Below are 19310 nucleotides of genomic sequence, written 5' to 3' on the forward strand. Positions count from 1 at the left end.
ATAATCCATAAAAATACAGAGAAAATATCTAAAAAATAGAGCATGGTCTTTATCTGTGAAATCACCTATAGAAAGCCATGAAATATTACAAATTGAGAAATCAAGTCACAATAATTTAAATAATACTCCATGAATTTCCTTGAAGAGTACAAATATCTACGAAGAATGACGATGATCAACAATTTTCTGCAAGAAAAGTAATAAAGTCCAAATAGAAACTAGAAACCTTTGCAGGTATCAAGGAAATCTGCAACTTGAAAATGGAAAAAAAAAAATGTTCTACATAGAATTTTGCACAAAAATGTATCTCAGAATGAATGTCGATAAGATTACGAGAAAGTGTAAAAGACTAGTTTGGACCCTCGTTAAATGTTGTGTCTTTCTCACAAGGAATACTTATTGCAGATAAGTGTACTTAGCAGGATTTGCATCTACGTTCGAAGATTCTTCTCACCGTTGAGCATGATGTAGACTGATTTAATAAATCTATCGTATATTTTTGAACTCACCTTGTCTCGATAGTAGACTATTATGAAAGTACAAATATTTCTTATCTCTCTACATCACAAATTCTATGATATTCTACAACAAAATATGCTTATGTCGATATGTGGCATAAAAAAAAAGGGAAAAAAAAGCCGTATACGTGGAATTGGCAGAACGAATAATAATCTACCAGAAAACACGAAATTAAACTCAAAAATACGATTCACTACAAACATTGACCGACCCAAAATTACACAGAGTTCCAAAAAACTACGATGTACCACGAAAATAAAATTGAGAAAAGTTCTATGTCATGTTAGAATCGGCCTAATAAATCGTGGCAATTTCCGTATCAAATTTTCCAAGAATATGATGGTAATTATTTACACCAGAGCCATGATTATCCATTACATTGACGTAACAAAAGCACTCACCTCATCCTTCTTCGTTACATGCAATCATTTAACCTTTTTTTTTTTACATGTTAAGTAACTCTTAGAAGGCACGACTTATATATTTTGACTGTGTTTTTTAGCACGTATGTTTTGGAAGCAATCTGTCTTATTTTTAGTTAGTTTTTATCTTTCGCTTTAATGTGATAAATTTATAGGTTAAATTTTTGGAAGACCCGAAACAAAACCTCTTGCGAGAAAAAATTGCTCTTTATCTCGCTTTCCTCTCTCATACCTGCTTTTCAACTAGAGAGAAAACCGCAAGTAAATTTTTATACGATTTGAATTCATTGTCACGAGAAGACCTTGACCATTATTTGAATTGTTATGACTTTGAGTGTTCAAAGTGCTGACAATACTGTAGAAAGAGCTATGCCGCTAAAAACGAGGTGGCAAGATTTCGAATACAGAATTCCGAATGGAGATTCCTGGATCAAGCACCGTGGAGTCGCGTACAGGGATCGGGGCACAGGCTGCGCGAAACGGACGACGTCTGGTGTTTCTCCATATTTATGAGGCACGGGTATTGTATATCGGAGGAATTTTTATCATGATGAAAAAACATCAAATGACATGCTAGTCTGGAGGGAACGAAAAAAAAAACAACGAGGACATAGAAGTAAAGCTCGCAGAGATTCTGTCTAATACACAATATGCACCAGTGTATTTGAACATTTGATGGGAATCTCAAATATAAATCAGTTGCAACACCTTTGATTTATTCTGTTTCAAATTTTTTAGGCGTATACGAAGACTTAGGAATCATACTACCGTTCGAGTGTTCAAACAGTGACTTATTCCGGCTAAGTTAGTTTGATGTTCCAATTATAAAACTCAAATCTCATTTCAACACTATTCTGTAATGTCCCTCGTGCACGCAAAAGTTCCCTGTTTGAACTTTTCGATATACAATTCATGTCATTGACATAAAAGTATAATATCGCGTTGTGTCGCCATGTCGGTCTGATAACGCATAACACTTCCCCATTCCATCGAAGAAAGTTTTGTGAAAAGTTTTGCTGAAAACTCGAAGATGGCTTATATCACCTTACGGACACCAAACTATTCAGAGGCGGAAAAAATTGCTGTTCGGCCAAAACCTTCTTCAAGTACCTGCTCGCTTTGCAGTGAAACTTTTCTTAACACACAAAAAAAAAAAAATGGCGCCGTCTTCTACCAACGTGTACCGGATCGATACCAGACTAATTTTGAACAACGTTATAAAGGTTTTAAGATCATATAGGACTCCTACCTTTACCGACCGAGCAAACTCACCCTTTTTCTTCCTATATTAAATAAAGAAACGAACAAAACGGGTTCAAATTTCGATGGCGCAACGTTCTCTTGTAGCGGATTTCAGGAAAGTTATTCGTATTCCGAAATCGTAAGAAAAAAGAAAAACAATGTCAAGCTTTTTTGACACGTGTCACTATTTCCACACTTCCCGCATTCCAAGGGACAAAAAGTGCATAGCTAAGATACTTTGCGCAATTCCTGAAAAAAATAATGAGGAGAAAAATGAGCTATCGCAAGACTGTTTTCATGCAATATTGACGTCGCTATGCGAGAACTAGAAATTGCAATAATTTCCTAAATACTGAAACGAAACTTTCACAATCAGCTAGGTGTACGGCCAACGAAGGATCGCTCGATCGTGGGGGTGAGTTTACTCGGTCGGTAAGGTTAGGTGTACTGCATGACCTTAAATTATAGATTTACGCGATATTGTTGCACGAGTTGTTATCGGCGAGTTGGTGAAACGGTATCAGCTATCAAATAGAAGTAAGTAGGTACAAAGTTTCGCTGCAAGTTGAATGGCACGCCTCGTCGATATCGGGAAAGCATTAACTTTTAAGAGAGACACAGTTGAAGTCATATTGTAGGTGAACTTCGACGGTGTCTGCATCAAGTATGAATAAGTTTCTTTCCTCAAGTTAGTCGGTGCAACTCTATACTCTGCAACAGAGATAGAACACTGTGCAAAGTCGGAAGACTTTCTTCACAGCTGGTGAGCGTCGATGTCATGAAAAGTTGCAGCATTTCAGAGAGTCGGCATAACTGCCGTGCATAACGCTTTTGAACTTCGAGTAGTCAATTCTAGACTGCCTCCTCACTGTACGCTCTAGAAACATTCTCATGCCAGTGAGTTTAGGTTTGTTCGAGGAGAGAAAATAATTGATACTTCCCAATTCTTGCAGTTCATACCTACGTACTTTACTCCGAGAAATGATAGGTAATACCGACAAATTTCGGACTTTGCAAATGAAATGTCTGAAACAATCGCGACGAAGTCGAATTTGGAATGACTTAATTATTTGATTATTGATAATGAATTGATTAATGATACAAAACGATCTAATTTACGCATTTTCTATTTGGACATGAAAATAACTATTCATTTTAAGTAATTATACAGAGGTAGTTCAATACATCATGTATTAACGACACGCAAAAGAAATAAATGCGTTATGATAAGATTAACCTAACTCGACTTCTTTTTTTTTTAAATTTATTTCTTTATTTAGTTCAGTAATTTCAATCTCTATGGAAAATTATTTTGCTGCAACATCGTGAGTATAATCACATAGTAGTGTGTTGTATGATAGATTTCTGTTGAGACATGTTAAATTTTGAAATGAGATTTATGTAGACGTGAATGCAATACATTATATATAGTAACATTTCGTTTGTGAAATAATACGGCGCATGACAGATGAAGGCGGTCCATTTCACTTAATCTCTCTATCTAATAAAAAAGTTCTGAACAAATGAAAAAGAAGTAGCAACAGGTGAAAAAGATTATAATAAAAATAGTATAAAAAAGATTATAATAACAATAGTATACGCATGAAGTTGGTGGTGGGGTGAGATGCCGAAAACAAAACAAAAAGCATCTAGCAAACAAAACTTCCTTTGACAGCTGTCATCGGCTGTTTCTGACAGTCTTTGACAAATATCTTCATAGGTATCTGTTTCTGACACGCAAAAAATAAACATGCAAACGAGAATTATCAAGATAATTCCCGACGGGAATTGTCTTTTTCGCGCGCTGGCGTATTGTGTATACGGCACTCAAGATAGACACGCAGAGGTGAGACTGAGTATCGTTTCAAATATATCATACTGGCAAACATGTCAGCAGAAGTAATGAAACAGAACTCGAGAAGAGTTATATCAGAGAAGAAATAGGTTTTTTCGGATCCTGTAAATCCTTGATCCGGTTAACCACTAAGTAAGGGCCTTCCCAGGTTCTTTGTAGTTCGGACATCGTCCTTTCTGTCTTCGAGGTTGAAAGAGCCAGACAGAATCTTCGGGATTAAATTTTATATCCCTGGTGTTCAGTGCCTGAGCGTCGTTTGTGCCCGTGTCATTGCGATCTCCATGCGAGCCGCGCTCGAACGATTCGTCTCCGCAGGGATGCCAAATCTCGCGTAGACGAGGAGGCGAGCGCGCATCACGCATTTTTGAAAACAGTCCAGTTCGGTCCTCCGTCTAGTGACGATCGTCAGTGATGCCGTGCGTTCTCTCGTACCACGACCATAAACGAGAGGCCCAAATATAGTCTCGTATACGTTCGCTCTACGGAGTAAGGTAGATGAGTACGGCCCGAGTGTGTCTCATCCTACACGGGACCGAGTGCCCATACACGCATACCAAGGGTCTTGCACCCTTTCATCATACAACGAGCCCGAGCGCTCTTGGTGTACTACCAACACCAATCATACTCTCATACACGTTCGCTCCTCGGAGTAAGGCAAACGCAAATCATACGAAATTCAATCGAATCGAATAAAACAAAAATCACAATACGACGGCATGAGCCAAACGGGCTGTAACAGGCATATGCACATTCATGTACACAATCGACACATTCACGTGTGCGACACACGCTTTTATAAGTTTACGAATAAACGTTCATACGTCGTGGGTTTTTATGCCGCAAGTCTTTTCCCACAAGAGCCAATAAACATTCATAATTCGATGGCTCAAACGCGAGAGTTTTTTATTCAAGAAAACCTCAACCTGTATCCTTCATACTAATAAAAAAGATTCAATACAAAACTACGAGGCAACTTCGCCTATGAAGAAGCTTCGACAATCCACCTGGCTCGAATATGATAACGAGTTTTCAATTTGTCTGAAGCCTTAGAAATTCTACTTATAGCAAAGCTATGAATTTCTTCTACTATGGGGAAAATAATAACTATAGCAAAATAAGTCGCCAAATGCAATTGGGGATGCATGGCATCGGGGGTTTTGTACATGTGAGTGGATTCGATTACGAAAACAATCAGAGCAGACCTGCATAGGGAGCCAATAGCAATGTCGGGTTGATCCGAAACAACCGATCAACAGTTGCAGACCTGTCATCAAATCAGCATAAATAAATTCATCTGTCTAACAGACACTGTATAAGGAAATAGTGAGGCCCGAAGCACCGAGGTGGGGTTGGCGCGCGAAGCGCGCAGGGGCGAAGCCTCTAGGTATCCATAGAATTTAATTCGTTCATCATCGTAGAGTGGGCACTGCCATAATATGTGGTTGATGTGTTACTTTTTATTCCCGCATTGACATCTGGAGTTATCTACCAGTCCGTTACGTTGAAGGGAGAACGCAGGGTTGTAATGACGTGACCTAAACTAACAGTTGTCTCTTACTATAGGTATCGCGTGAACCCGTACAATCATGTGAACTCATTTACTATGAGTTGGAAATATTTAACACCGCGTAAAATTTTCGGAACGAATTTGCAAACATACAAGATGATGTCACGAAATCATGAAAATACGCCTAGAATCCCAATTGAGATCATTAAAAACTATTGCGCCATAATAATTTTTAGAAAAGTGAGGAATATCCGTGTATCGATTACAAAATAAACTTCAAGAAATGAATAATTATGATATGCTTCAAATAAAATAAACCGTGCAATGTTGTGTTGTCTTCCTGATTTACAGACCCATCGGTACAAATAGTCGACGGAATGGGACAGCCGTTGAGGGACAAGTATTACGAAGCTGACAGTACCATCGAACTTCTGTGTGTGGTGCGACACATCGCGATGCAGATGCAGTATAGTGTTGTTCAATGGCTACACGGGAACAGAACGCTCAATTACGATACGACAAGAGGAGGTATAAGGTGAGCTCAGAACATGCTAAGATAATTTCATCAGCGTGCATTGCAACTCATTAATCAGTCGGTAAATGCAAACATACTTATTAGTCATAAACCTGTGATTCCAAGTGCCATTGATCGGTGGCTCTGAATGCCACTTGTCAATTCAAGGAGTAATGGAACCACGTCGATTCCCTGCACAGTTACCTTAACGAATTTATTTGTTGATTTGAAGAGATGGTGTTACGGATGATATGACACTTCGATTCCAGAAACGGCTATCAGACTCAGCGAGAGTGCACCTGAATGAATATCAATTTTCTAACTTACTTAAAACAGGGATTATGTGCCGCGATTACGCTGCTCGACTAGTCGCCATTTTGTATTTCAACGATATCTCGACTACAGTTGAGGTATAGCTGTTTCAACCTACTGAAATGCATTGGCTCAACGTCCATAGCAAAAGAACACGGCTTATTTCAAAAGCATCTGTAGCCGGCACGTTTCTATTTTTAATTTTTTGCAACCCAAATCCTTATTCTATACTAGCCAAATGATCAATGCACATATATTTAGGACAGCAAATAGATCTTCAACCGAGTAGCTACGAATATTGAGTTTACATGTTAATTGTGCTGATTGCAATAGGAAAACGAAAGCGTGAAATCGTTAGGGTAAATTGTACGTATATTTCGGCGAACACAACACTTTGAAACTATTCAAGAAAACGTTTCGTGCGTCGGCAGGTTGCCGTGGCACTTACCCTCAACCCCTTTTCATTGTTAGAAGTGCTCTCCAGGGGCTAGGGCACTCTTGGTCACATGTACGGTCGGATGTTCTCTTTACCTTGAGACACCGGGATTCAACCTTCCTGGGTACGTCTTATCGCTAACCAGTTCTCTACCGTTATTTGCTATGGTCGACTGTCCGCGTACGTAATTTAACAGAAACAAGTTGAACCCTAAGCTCACCCTTAAGATTCATATTCAGTATTAGAAATTCCAGTTTACCTAATAACATTTTCACTTTATCATTCAATCGATCAACAATGCGAACTGGCCATCGTGCTCTAATCATACGTTCATCACATCCTTACGGTATCACTAACAATCCCCCAGTATTGTTTCGTTCCACAAAAAATTTGAGCGTTCTACTCCACTCTACAAGCTATGATTGTGTACACGTCTGAAGATCTATGGTTCAGCTTACTCCAAAGTGAATTGGCTCAAACGGGAAACAGGAGGAGTACGATGGTGAGGGTGAGAAGAGGATTCCCGAAGGCAGAGTAGGATTCCCGCGACGCATGTGACTATGTGTGCCCGTTGTATACGATAGCGAAAGGCAATCCGACCAGAGAAGTTGGCTAGGTTAGTGCTTCCAAGTTATAATCTACTGTCAACAATTTGAGCCTGGGTGTAGGAAGAAGACTTAGCAAGAGGTTGGTGAAGTCAAGCTCATACCAAGTGAAATTACGGATTTTCTGTATTAGTCCTCGCATTTCACAGGCACGTTTATGTGCGCTGAATACACCCAACAGGCCTTGAGTACTCTTGGGAATCCCGACGAAATTCAATTACAGTTCCCTACGACGTCCCTAACATCGGTTTTCAAAGCGAAGATGTCAACCTCCCATTAAACAATTAAATTTCCCCTCGTATGAAGATAAAAATTTTCTTCCAGCCAGTATGATACGTCCTCAGAGACGCTTCTTCATATCTTCCGTATCCCACCGCTGTCACCAGTTTCACATTGTGTCAGAGTATTCAGTAATTCATTAATGAAGCAATTGGAAAAAATTATCAAACTGAAAAATTCGCTGCAATTACAAGCGAAAAAAAGGGTGAAAGTCTCTGTACTCATACATTTACAGTATGTACTGCCGATATAAGTACAACATACGTCTGCAGAAAGAAACGTGGAGTAAAGTTAGCAAACTTGGCAGAATTTGGCTACACTAATCGTAAGCTGGACAAAACCTACTGATGGAAAGCCTTAACTCTCAATCCCGAGTGCGAGCGACGTTTTGCCAAAAGCTCGTAGCAGTCACGCTTACCAACGTCAGCAGATTCTGAAACGCGTCAACTTAACGAGACCCACCCTCACATGGATCAATTTACCTCACACCATCCTCACGTGATTCTAAGCGCCCGTCTAATACACTAACGGCGGTTACATTCACCGATATACAGCTGAATGGGTGAAATTGGATAAACAAGATAAACTAAACTAACGTACGACATGTTCAATCGTAAAAAACGGGGTTTTCAACCAACTTTGAAAACCCTCTAATCCTTACAATATCCATCGTTATCTCGATCAGTATAAACAAAATTCTATCATATGTTCTACTCCTCGCTTCTAAAACTCATGCTCCTGTGCATTTCACTATTCTGAGAATACGCAATGTTGACGGGCTTGTTAGTCAAAACCTAATGAATAACACAGGTCTACAACCAAAAAAGTGCACTAGTTTTTTTGATAGTGTTTCTTATGGATTTTCACTCACTGAAACCGGAAAAAATACTTAAACGGATCCATCACGTCAGGTTTTTTCTTGAAATGGTGTTTGTAGTTTCATTTCGAGTAAAACTCCCGTTTATTTCGAAATTTGGTAGACTGTTCTTGATGCTAAAAATCCAATGGCATAATGATTTCTTACTTCCATTTAATATGTATCAGGGTGAGACTCAAAAATAAATACAAATACGAAAACAGAAAATGAAAAACGGAAGCGTGTTCGGAGACGTATCGAAGAGAAGGTTTTATAGGCGAAAAGAATGAACACGTAATGCTGACTATATTTCATAAAGAAATTGTTTGTTGAATTTTATAAAAAATATTGTTTAGTTCATTGTAATAAAATGTTTTTTTTTTTTTTTTACTATCGTTATGCTTTGTCATGCAAACACCTTGTACTTTGCAAGAGTACTGGACGTGATCGACAGGAATGGAAGTAATTTTTAGGTTCAGCAAACTCGAAAACATGATATTTACCAAAAACATCCCACGCGGCTGAAAATAAAATATACTTTTCTGCAGACCTGTGTAATCACATATACATGAAGTGCTTTCGACAGTAGAGGTGATGGGATAGGTACATGGCTACTCTAGATATACGAGCAGAGCTGCAGCATGCGATTGTTAATTTGATTTCGGCCAGAAGTTTTTTTCCGGGTGACAGATCGAGCCCCTAAGTTTCGGTCACCTTTATGCTAATTTCTGGGTAACATACAGGAAGAATAATGCGGGATAGGGAGTGAAGAGGCAAGTCATTGTCCCGACTATAATTCAAGTGAATGCACTTCAACGACCAGTTATTATTGTTCACGTGGTGAATCAAGCTAGAATTTAGCAAGTTACCGGGGTGCCACAGGGAACTGAGTTTGTATAGCAAACGCTAAATGGGGCTGCGTGTCACAAGGGAAAATAGAGAAATAAATGAAGCTGGACACATGAGTCCTTGGGTCTGCGATTTGCAAATTTAACATTGAAACAATTCTGAACCAACCGATAGAGTTTTTGACTCTACCCTGAGCCTTGGGTCATTCCCAAGTTTCTGAATTGGGGGTTTCTCTGCTGTACCGAGCTTTCAAGAGTCGTCCTGGTCATGACGTCCAAGAGTGCATACTAAAACCTCTTCCACGAACACTGATGAAAAATAGCGAAATACCTAATGCTATGTTGGCAGAATATGACATATTAGTGCAACGCACTTCCCCCTTCCTGTAATTAGCTAGTAGTAGAGATGTTCGAGCTCAGGTGATGGTGCCAGTCCTTATCTTGGACTCAGATAGTTTGGACATTAATAAATCGCTATGAATTAATTGTCCTTATGCCTCATTTGAGCATATCTCCGGTTACCACAATTCTCATCTTTTCGAAAATCATTAATAAACACCACGGGGCAAGAATATTATCTGGTGTTAGAACGCTTCGATGGCAGTCGTTTTATGTTGGATAAAAACTCATAGCAAATACTGTTATTCAATGATGTGATAATACATGAGTGCTAGAATAACTGAGTTGGAAAACACAAAATCATGTGATTAGGTATAGACAATCGACGTGGCCCGCGATAACAATACAGTCTCACGAAGACGTCTCCAGAGTCGGTTAGAAAAAGTTTGGAAGTCAGTCTGAGTTGTGGTTTAGCACTTTAGCGCCGCAAAGAAACCGCAGGCGTTCGTCGATGCAACAGCTGACCCTCCTCCGCTTCTCAGATCTGCTACTTACGATTTCTCTGCATCCGTATTGAAGTAACATTGCAGTACAGATGATCAAGCTTCTCGGCTTTTACCTTTCCACAGAAAGTTGACTGGTGGTGTTCGGTGAAATCGCAGCTCGACTGCCACGTCATCATCAATTTTTCAATGATTCTGCATGCGAATAACGTTTCACCGATCATTTTCAGAATTTCATTGGATTTTTTTCTTACTTACTTATTCTCGTTATTTCACGTATGCTGTGGAATCCGCTTTGAAGCAACCTAATCGTAATCCGCATTCAATAAGCGGCTTTGCTTCTTACGGTAAATATTTGACCTTGATCACTTGTCACAAGCAGAGCACGCTGAATTAGGAATTCGGAGAAATTGCATATTGTGTTGCGAATTTGGAAAGTCGGCGATTTCTGATAAGTCTAAAGTTTACAGCATCAGCAAAGGCGAGCGCTGTAATCACACGAGTTAGGTATCACCGACTATACGCAGATGTAAGGCACGATCTTTTTTCTAATTCCTGTAAATAAAATTTCGATTTAATCTTTCCGGTCACAGTGGAATGCTCAACATCTCAACTAAAAAAATTTCATGACCTAGCCTTAACACAGTTTATTTACAACTTCAAATGACCCTTGCTACTTCGTATAACCCAAAAACCCGCGAGTAACAATATTCAGGCCAAAAGATTAAGTTGAACAATCTGTAAATGAAAGGGTTAAGAGGCAACGGATGTGCTACTGACAGCACGTTAAAGTGGAGCTAGGTAACTTACACTTAATGACATAGTACGTGCGATTGAGTTATTTGAAAGTGTAGGTACTTGCGCCAAAGAAAGCTCTCGTGTGTAAAATAAAACTTTTCAGTTACGCACATGCACCAACGTCGTTTTACCGCACTTTTTAAAGATCTTAACTTTCCAAGTAGGTGTTGCCGTTAGTGGCATCTTCGTTGCTTCTCAAATCAAACTTTCATCCAACGGTGTTGGCATCAATAACGTATGTCACGCGTGCACATCAACGATACCTGCCTCGTGTGATCACAGTGCTTATCTTGGCTCATGCTGCAACGTTAATACTAAGACTCGTCTGATTGCATCGAACCAATTTCGAACTCGTATTCGTGTGAACGCAGCACTCGCCTTTGCCGCTGACAATATACATCTTCGATGTTCCTATTGTTGTAACCCGAATACAAAATAGTTAGGCTAAGGTCCGACGGACAAATTAGAAACTTATGTACGTTTGGGGACAATGAATCTGAGACCGGTTGGTGTCAGCCATAGAAGGTTGGTTATTTAGAGAGAACATCTCATGTATACTTGGGGACAATGAATCTGAGACGGCTAATTTTTTACACTAGACAGTTATGTTGGCAACATAGAGAAACCTGTAGTGCCATAGTCGGCAGAGCAACAAACTCAGTCTCAATAAATATGACGTAACCCATGACCGTCGCTGACGTGTCAATCCTACAAGTCATTACCCCCGCGGTATTCTAAGGTAAGATTCGACGGTCATGGGTGATATTATGTTTATTGAGATTGAGTTTGTTTCGCGCTCGGCCGACTATGGCGCTGTAGGTATCTGTGTGTTGCCAACATAACTGTCTAGTGTAAAAAATGAGCTATCTCAGATTCATTGTCCCCAAGTGTACATGAGATGTTCTCTCTAAACAACCAACCTTCTATGGCTGACACCAACCGGCGTCAGTTCATAATGAGACGCGTAATATGAAGGAGGGTAAAAACGTATTATCCATTCATAAATGTTGTAACGAACTAGAAGCTACAGAATAAATAGAACCGGTTCGTTAGCTTATGAAGTGAACAAACAAGCAGCAAAATTAAAAGATGAGGAAATATCCTTTAACGGCAATGCGTGTTTACAGTTTATAGTCTGAGACAGGACTGCTTTTACAATAATGTTAATTTACATAGTAACCTCATTCATTTTGTAACATATGAAAGATTTTATATATCTTCTGTCTGTGACCACTACTAGATCAGGAAGGGGGGGGAGGAACGAATGATTTCACCTTTTGTAACAATATTATTCGTTGTCTAATGAACTTCTGTAGAATTTTATCCAGGCCAATCAGGCGAGTAACCTTTCAAAGCTACCACCTAATGTAACAAAGAACTTATGAAAGTAAAGGTTTCATTTAAAGAAATTAGAAAAATATTTCATTGCACATAATTTGAAAATTATAAATAGTTCTGTTTGTTATTTCTTTTTTTCTGATAGAAATAGAGATAAATTATATGGTCTTTTCATTCATTCATTCATTCAATCACTCACGTATTCGCAACATAAATTTCTGGTCAAAAGATGTATGAGAAAAAATATTATAAATATAACTGACTATTGGTATCTTACATATCAGATAACATGCGTGACTCACAATCAGCAATTGTCTGCAGTGACATAAAGCCGAAGTGGTAATTTTACCATATAGTCGTATTATACAGCCGGTGAACTCCAGCAACCGGATGTTGCACGAATATTTGGTGGTCTGAAGCACATGTTAAATCGTAGTCGACTTTTACAGTAGTTAATTACTGTTGTCAGCGTGTTCATTTCCTGATAGCATTTTTTAACGGTGAGAGACACTCGTACTGGACATTGTCATATACACGTATATATAAATCTCCGGAGGTTTCATTTTGTGAAATGAATGTGAGGGGGGAACAATATTTTTGTGCGCCGAAACTGAATAAAGAAGCTGAAAATAAAAGATGGCAGACGACAACGTGAAAATTATGGAATGAATGTTTAAAAACTGATACTACTTCAGTTGAACATAAAATTGAATTTTATCACGAGAATATTTGCGCGTCATGGAAAAATTTTTTAATTGTATATTCAATTAAAAAATTTAGCCTTCAACGACTCAAGTGAAATCGTATTTCTTCGATATAAGGGTCGTTTTACTTGTTCGATTTTGATGAATTGAGCATGGTTTCAGTTATAAATAGAATTATTAAAAATCATCTGAATTCTTGAATAAGAAATTAATAAATCTCTAAGCTTCTATTCTTTACTTTTTACTTGATCTTTTTCTTCTCTTCTTTGGTGTGTAAAACTCAACGTCTTTCTGTCTGTCTGTCCGGATGTTACCTTATAACTCCAGAACAACTCAACCAATTTTAATTCTGTATTTTTTTGTGAATAGCTACTTCGTCTGGTCAGGTTTTAGACTATATTTTGTTATAATCAATTCAATAGTTTTGGAGATATCAGAATATTTGCAAACCAAGTCGGAACGGGATTACACACTTATGCTGACTGAACGATTACAGATAGAGGAAAGTTATGTTGAAGCGTTCTCAAGGTTTCGAAGAGCTCTCCAAAACAAAAAAAAAACGTCCTTGAGAGCATATCGCAATGTCTGATAGTTTTGCCATAAGGGGCATTTGAAAATATTCACAGGTAGAGCCACAACGTACTGCTAGAGTCTGAAGTTACAAAGGATGTACATTGTATTAATGAAATTCAACTTGATTATCTTTGGTCACAGGTTCTAAATTTTTTCTATCCATAATTTCTCATCGTTTCGACACTATATTGTCAACTGTAAATTCAATGCCAAAGTATGATACTCCATTTGCGTACGAATTAAAATATCCAGGCAAAGATGTTACGAATCACCCGAGCATTTTCCAAAATTATATTAGGTCAATTTTATTACATTGGTGATCGGTCGGTGATACGCTTCTTCTCTCTAAATAGATATTCTGAACAGCTTCTAGATTTTAAATATGGTAATACGATTTCCCTTCGTCCTTTTCACTAGCAGAAATAAGGATTTATTGCATTAAAACTCGGTGTGTTTTCCACTCCCCAAGATAGAACAAGAAATCAAGGTGGAAAGGAACAGAGAAAGCTGTGGGGTCTTGAATTCATTTGCAAATTATTGTTTCAGTGTAAAGACAAACTTGATGGAAGAAGGGGCGAACTCTACACTTAGCATAGCGAGGGTTGGCCCCGCAGACAGCGGAAACTACACCTGCACGCTAACGATGATGCCAGACCAACCCGCTATTGTTCACGTGCACGTGCTTAACGGTGAGTGTCATGACTTGGAGCCCCTTTAACCCTTTGAATTACACATTGTTGTGCTAAGTCAACTTTTCTAACAAGATAGAATTCGCTGGTTTTTGAGGTCGCTGATTACGAATCTGAAATCAGATATCAAAACTTCAAGATGGCGGATTCAATAAGGCGGACGAAAATTTCAAATTTAATCAAATCCGGTCAAAAAAACTCTATGCAGGGGCTTACGGACACGCTGATTAGATTCGCCATACTGAATGTCCAAAATCTGATTTCAGATTCGTAATCAGCGATCACAAAAGTCCCTGGACAGAGTTTTTTCTGCGGATACGATCGAATTTGAAATTTTTGTCCGCCATATTAGATCCACCATCTTGAATTTTTGGAACGAAGTTCCTTATCGCTCGTTCACCGTAGGGGCTAGGCGGAAAAAAACGACACCAAAAAACCGACACTTTTTGGCTATAGTGCTCGTTTGCTATAGTGCGCGCGATCTCCCTCTCTCTCTCTCTCTCTATTCCAGCGTGTGCGCGCGCTCTCTCTCTCTGTCTCAGCGCTTGGGGTGGGAGACGGCAGCAGCGGTCTCTCTCACTCACAGCGCACGACTATACTTCGCCCCTCTTTCTCTCTCCTACAGCGTACAACTATACTTTGGGCCGCAGCGCGCTCTCTCACAGCGTACGTCTATACTTTGCCTCTCTTTCTTTCTCATAGTTTATATCTTTCAAAAACACATTCGTACGATTTTATTACCATTCCTTCATATATTTGATTTTTCATTTAATTATTCTTCAATTAAACGTTCTTAATTTATTCAATGAGCAGTAATATAGCGTAAGGAACTTCGTTCGTACCGGCTGTCCCATGACAGCTCTCATGTTTTTTTTTTAAATCTTATTTCTGATTCGTAATAAGCCACCCTAAACACTTATAAAATATGTAAAATATGTATATGTGTATGTATTTTCTTTCTCGAAAATGAATTATTTCTTCAATTATTACGATTTTTTACAATCAATTCGTTTCAAACAATAAAAATTCACATTATATTGCAATAATAACCGTCGAATATTGGAAACCTATTAGTATATTATCAGAAATAGCCAAAAAACCGCAAAGAAATATGTTGTTGAGTTCTCTGAATATACAAAAAATGGATATGAATTAGGTGTTCAGAATACTTACCATTATGACCCAAAGGGTTAGCCATTCGCTCGTATTAAATTTATCGCACCAGATCTGCCTATCAAAATTGATTAAAGAACTTGACGAAGTATCTAATATAATAGAATAGGTTGATTGATTTATTAAGGAAATTACAGATATATAAACAAGCTAGTAAATAAAGTTTAAAAGTATAATTGTTTATAAGTTGACATTAGTTTCATAATTTTGAGGTACAAAGTGTTCGGTCCAAATTTTATGTATAGTGTGTGCTACCTGTGCACATTTTACATGGTGAGGATAAACCCGACATGCGACTTTGCAAGACGGATTTTGACCCTGATATTAAAGGTTACACGTGGCCAAAGTTTTGTATTACGTTGAAAAAATTCCTTTCGTCTGGAGCGTCAAGTGTTTAAAAAAAACTGTAGTGCGCCCTGAATTATCTAGTACCATCAAAAAAATGTCCTGTGCGTCGATATAAATCTCCAAAAATGAAGAAAGAATTAATGTTAAATTATTTGTGTACTGACAAAATGAGGGCATAAGTTTTTCTTATCTTAATGGCCAAAATTTTCAATAATCTCAGTCAAGTTGGCCGTCCAACTTCTAATTTTCCGAATGTTCTTTATTGAAATCATTTGGTGGGAGTTTGATAGTTCGCTTTGGAAATTTAGTGGCCAAATATGTCTTTCAAATTTGAAAATCAAAGTTCGCTGGTCAAGCTGGCCTCTGTTATATCGACATTTTCAAATCTCCTTTCTGCACTCGTTTTGCGGCTGTTTAAAGATGATCGGTACTCTATTTGCAATTTTGGCAGTGAATAGTTTTCATTAGAACAGATGAAATTAAAAATAATATTGGAGCGCTGTAGCTCTGTGAATATATTGTTCAATCAAAAAAGTAAGAAGTAGGTTTTTATCTACTTTTTTGATTGAACAATATATTCACAGAGGGGGAAAACAATGTGACACTTTTACATGATTATTCACCAATCTTTGAATTTCTTGGAAATGACCACCAGTTTTTGGTCAACGAAAGAAGAACCGTGAATTCAAATCGAAAAAGATTGGTGAATAATCATGTAAAAGTGTCAGATTTTTTTCCCCTTTTTCAATTGCGAAGTCGTAGTATAAAAGTCATTCTGACAGTTAAAATTGTAACTGAGATCCACTTGAAGATCTACGACAACAGAATAGTTTCACACGGAAATTACTATTCTTGCATTCGTAACGATCTTCAGATGATATATTCGATCCGTTCTCCGTTTTTGCATTAAGGATGTCCTGGCTCTACATTCTCAACCAAAAGTGAATCTCAGGTCAATTAATTATTCGAAACCTAACGTTTGCCGTGGAATTTTCATTTCAGGTGGGCGAGGAGGGTGGAGGAGGTCAATTTGAACGTGGTGTTTGAGTATGATCTTTGTTTCAGGAGAAAGTTTAGCGGAGTTGCATCACGGCTCAGCGAGTAAACGCGATGGGGTCTGTCTTCCAATTCTCCTTGGTTTCCTACTACGAGTCGTCGTGGTGAGATGAAGAACCGAAACCAGCGCATCCCGCGCAAATACCTACGTTCTACCATACAAGAGACTGAACGAAGCTTACCTTTAGTGATGGTGAAGGAGCAGGGACGAATAAATTATAAACAGAGTGTTTTCTATGGCTTGATTGGACCTTACGTAGAAAACCAGCATTGAAAATTTGAATTACCTGGAAAACTCATACCCTGTTTCATGTAAAAAGAAGTCGTGATTTGTTAGATATAAGCGCAGTAACTCTATAATACATCGGGAAAAAAATTGATTCTCTATCCCTGTGCATACCGCAGTATCGACCGTGTTCAATTATATTTCGAGACTAGTTTTCGAGATTGCAATGTAGTACTGCTCCTTTCTGCTATATGTCACCAATTCAGAGTAGAATTGAACTTGTTTCTTACAATTCCTTTGTTTATGTGCTTCCATGGCTTTATATTGTTGTTCGGTGTACAAGATATACGCCATGCTAAGTGTTTTTCGTACTTTTGCACTTTTATGTTCATGTTAAAAAATTTGTCGTGGAACAACCAAAAAAGGGATGTCACTCCAAAGATAAAGCGAGCGGTAATTTAGAGGATATCGCAAAAGAATACGAAAACTACAAAAAGGTTATATCACACGATGATCAAAAGTAAAAACCGTGTGCATAATCAGCAGAGTGATACAGATGGGCTGATGTTGAGAGTCAAGAGTATTAGCAAGTAAGGAGAGGGCAGCTTTTTGGTCCAATTTTAGTTTATTAAATTAGTAGGCTTGTATACAAGGTCAAGCCGGCATACTTTTTTTTACCGGTGAAGCTCGATCAATGGACTAGACACTCAACTGAAATATATTCTTATTCATTCACAAACAAGTGGATGATGTACAAGATCCCGAATAACCAACTACCCGAAAATTTCAATGCAGAATGTTCAAAATTTTGAAATGTCGTGACTCCGAGGTACTAGGATCTGAAGCTACAAGACTTTGAATTTGAAAGGCTCCAAATGCCAGGGTTCCGAATAATTTGTTTCCAAATTTTCAAAGCTGCGGTAGTGTAATATTCAGGGTGAGTGATGTCCTGAACGACGAATCACAAAGCAAGTGAGACTTTGAGAACGCATTTCGATGGTGCAAAGTCCTGAATCATCACTGCGCATGCGCGAGCCACCTGCACATGAGCTTTCAGTGAGCATATATACTGTATGTGAGTGCAAAGGATTCGATACAAAGACATTTCAGAACCTTGCTACATCAAAGTGCAGTTATTTACTGATACGACCATTTAGAAGTTTGTGCATTGTAGATTTTGAACCTTCGGTATTCGGCCGGTTGAACTGTTGGTCATTCGGAATGTTGAATAATCGGGATTGTGCACTTGCGGAGCTCTCATTTTCGAAATCCAGCGTATTCTACTTCTTGCATTCACAAGGTTTTGATGTATCAGAGTTTGGCTTTTAAAATAATCAGATCACGGGCTTTTGATTATTCGGAAACCTAGACTCTACTCCAACATGATGTCTTTCACCTAAGAAGATTTTGGTGAGGGACAGCCGAAAGTTAGTAAATCAGATACCAGATGATTTCTCACAATTCGTTGAAAATGTCGATGTTCAAAAAACGCCAGTATCTTTGAACCTTGAGACATTGAATCTTCGCGATAAAGATTCAACGAAAATTAAGCTGAACTTGCTTGCCTTGCACCGGCATTTAGTTAGAAGATGGGATCATGGATACCATTTGGACTCAAAAGAGAATTAGTCCTTGAATAGCTAAATAACTGAAAAGGACAATTAAAAAAGGCTGTAAGTGCCATTGTTTGCAAGAAAAAAATATCCCACCGATCGATCTTTATGGAGTGAAGTGAAAGCAGTTTTTCTTCAGTTTTTCCCCAATTATTTGTTACAAGCACTTACAGCATCTTGTAATTATCCATGTCAAATACTAGAGACACCAATTTCGCGGAGTCCCAAAAAATGATCAGCTCAGCTATGGTACCTCACGGGTTACTATTTAAATGATTAAACAAACTGACTCGTAAGGCAAGTTCTACCATAATTGTGTGCGGAGCCTCTTTTGAAAAGATAACTTATGGCTTCAACCTTCTAAGATCGCTACAGGAAAAGCCATTACATCCTGGATGATCCGGAGATCATGGAACGCAATAAAAAAGGTTGATTTTTCGGTCCTCCACGCTGTTTTTGTAACACTATCTTTGTTCACGCCACTTCGTTCCGCAGCCGAAGTCGACGCATGGTGAGTGCTAAGAGCTTAAAATTTACGTGTATCCACTTCGCTTT

General features: G+C 38.4%; 1 protein-coding gene across 1 annotated transcript in view; it reads left to right on the forward strand.

Annotated features, from left to right (window-relative positions):
* LOC124175705 overlaps positions 1-18531 on the forward strand; it is a 475074-nt gene extending 456543 nt beyond the window's left edge. Inside the window, exons 6-8 of the mRNA XM_046556127.1 lie at positions 5897-6080; positions 14197-14339; positions 16926-18531. Of these exons, the coding sequence (XP_046412083.1) occupies positions 5897-6080; positions 14197-14339; positions 16926-17029 (431 nt within the window). The 3' untranslated portion in view covers positions 17030-18531. The remainder of the gene's footprint in view (positions 1-5896; positions 6081-14196; positions 14340-16925) is intronic.
* The last annotated feature ends 779 nt before the right edge of the window (positions 18532-19310 follow it).

The sequence above is a fragment of the Neodiprion fabricii genome, chromosome 2 (assembly GCF_021155785.1).
Source record: "Neodiprion fabricii isolate iyNeoFabr1 chromosome 2, iyNeoFabr1.1, whole genome shotgun sequence".
NCBI classification, from domain to species: Eukaryota; Metazoa; Arthropoda; class Insecta; order Hymenoptera; family Diprionidae; genus Neodiprion; species Neodiprion fabricii.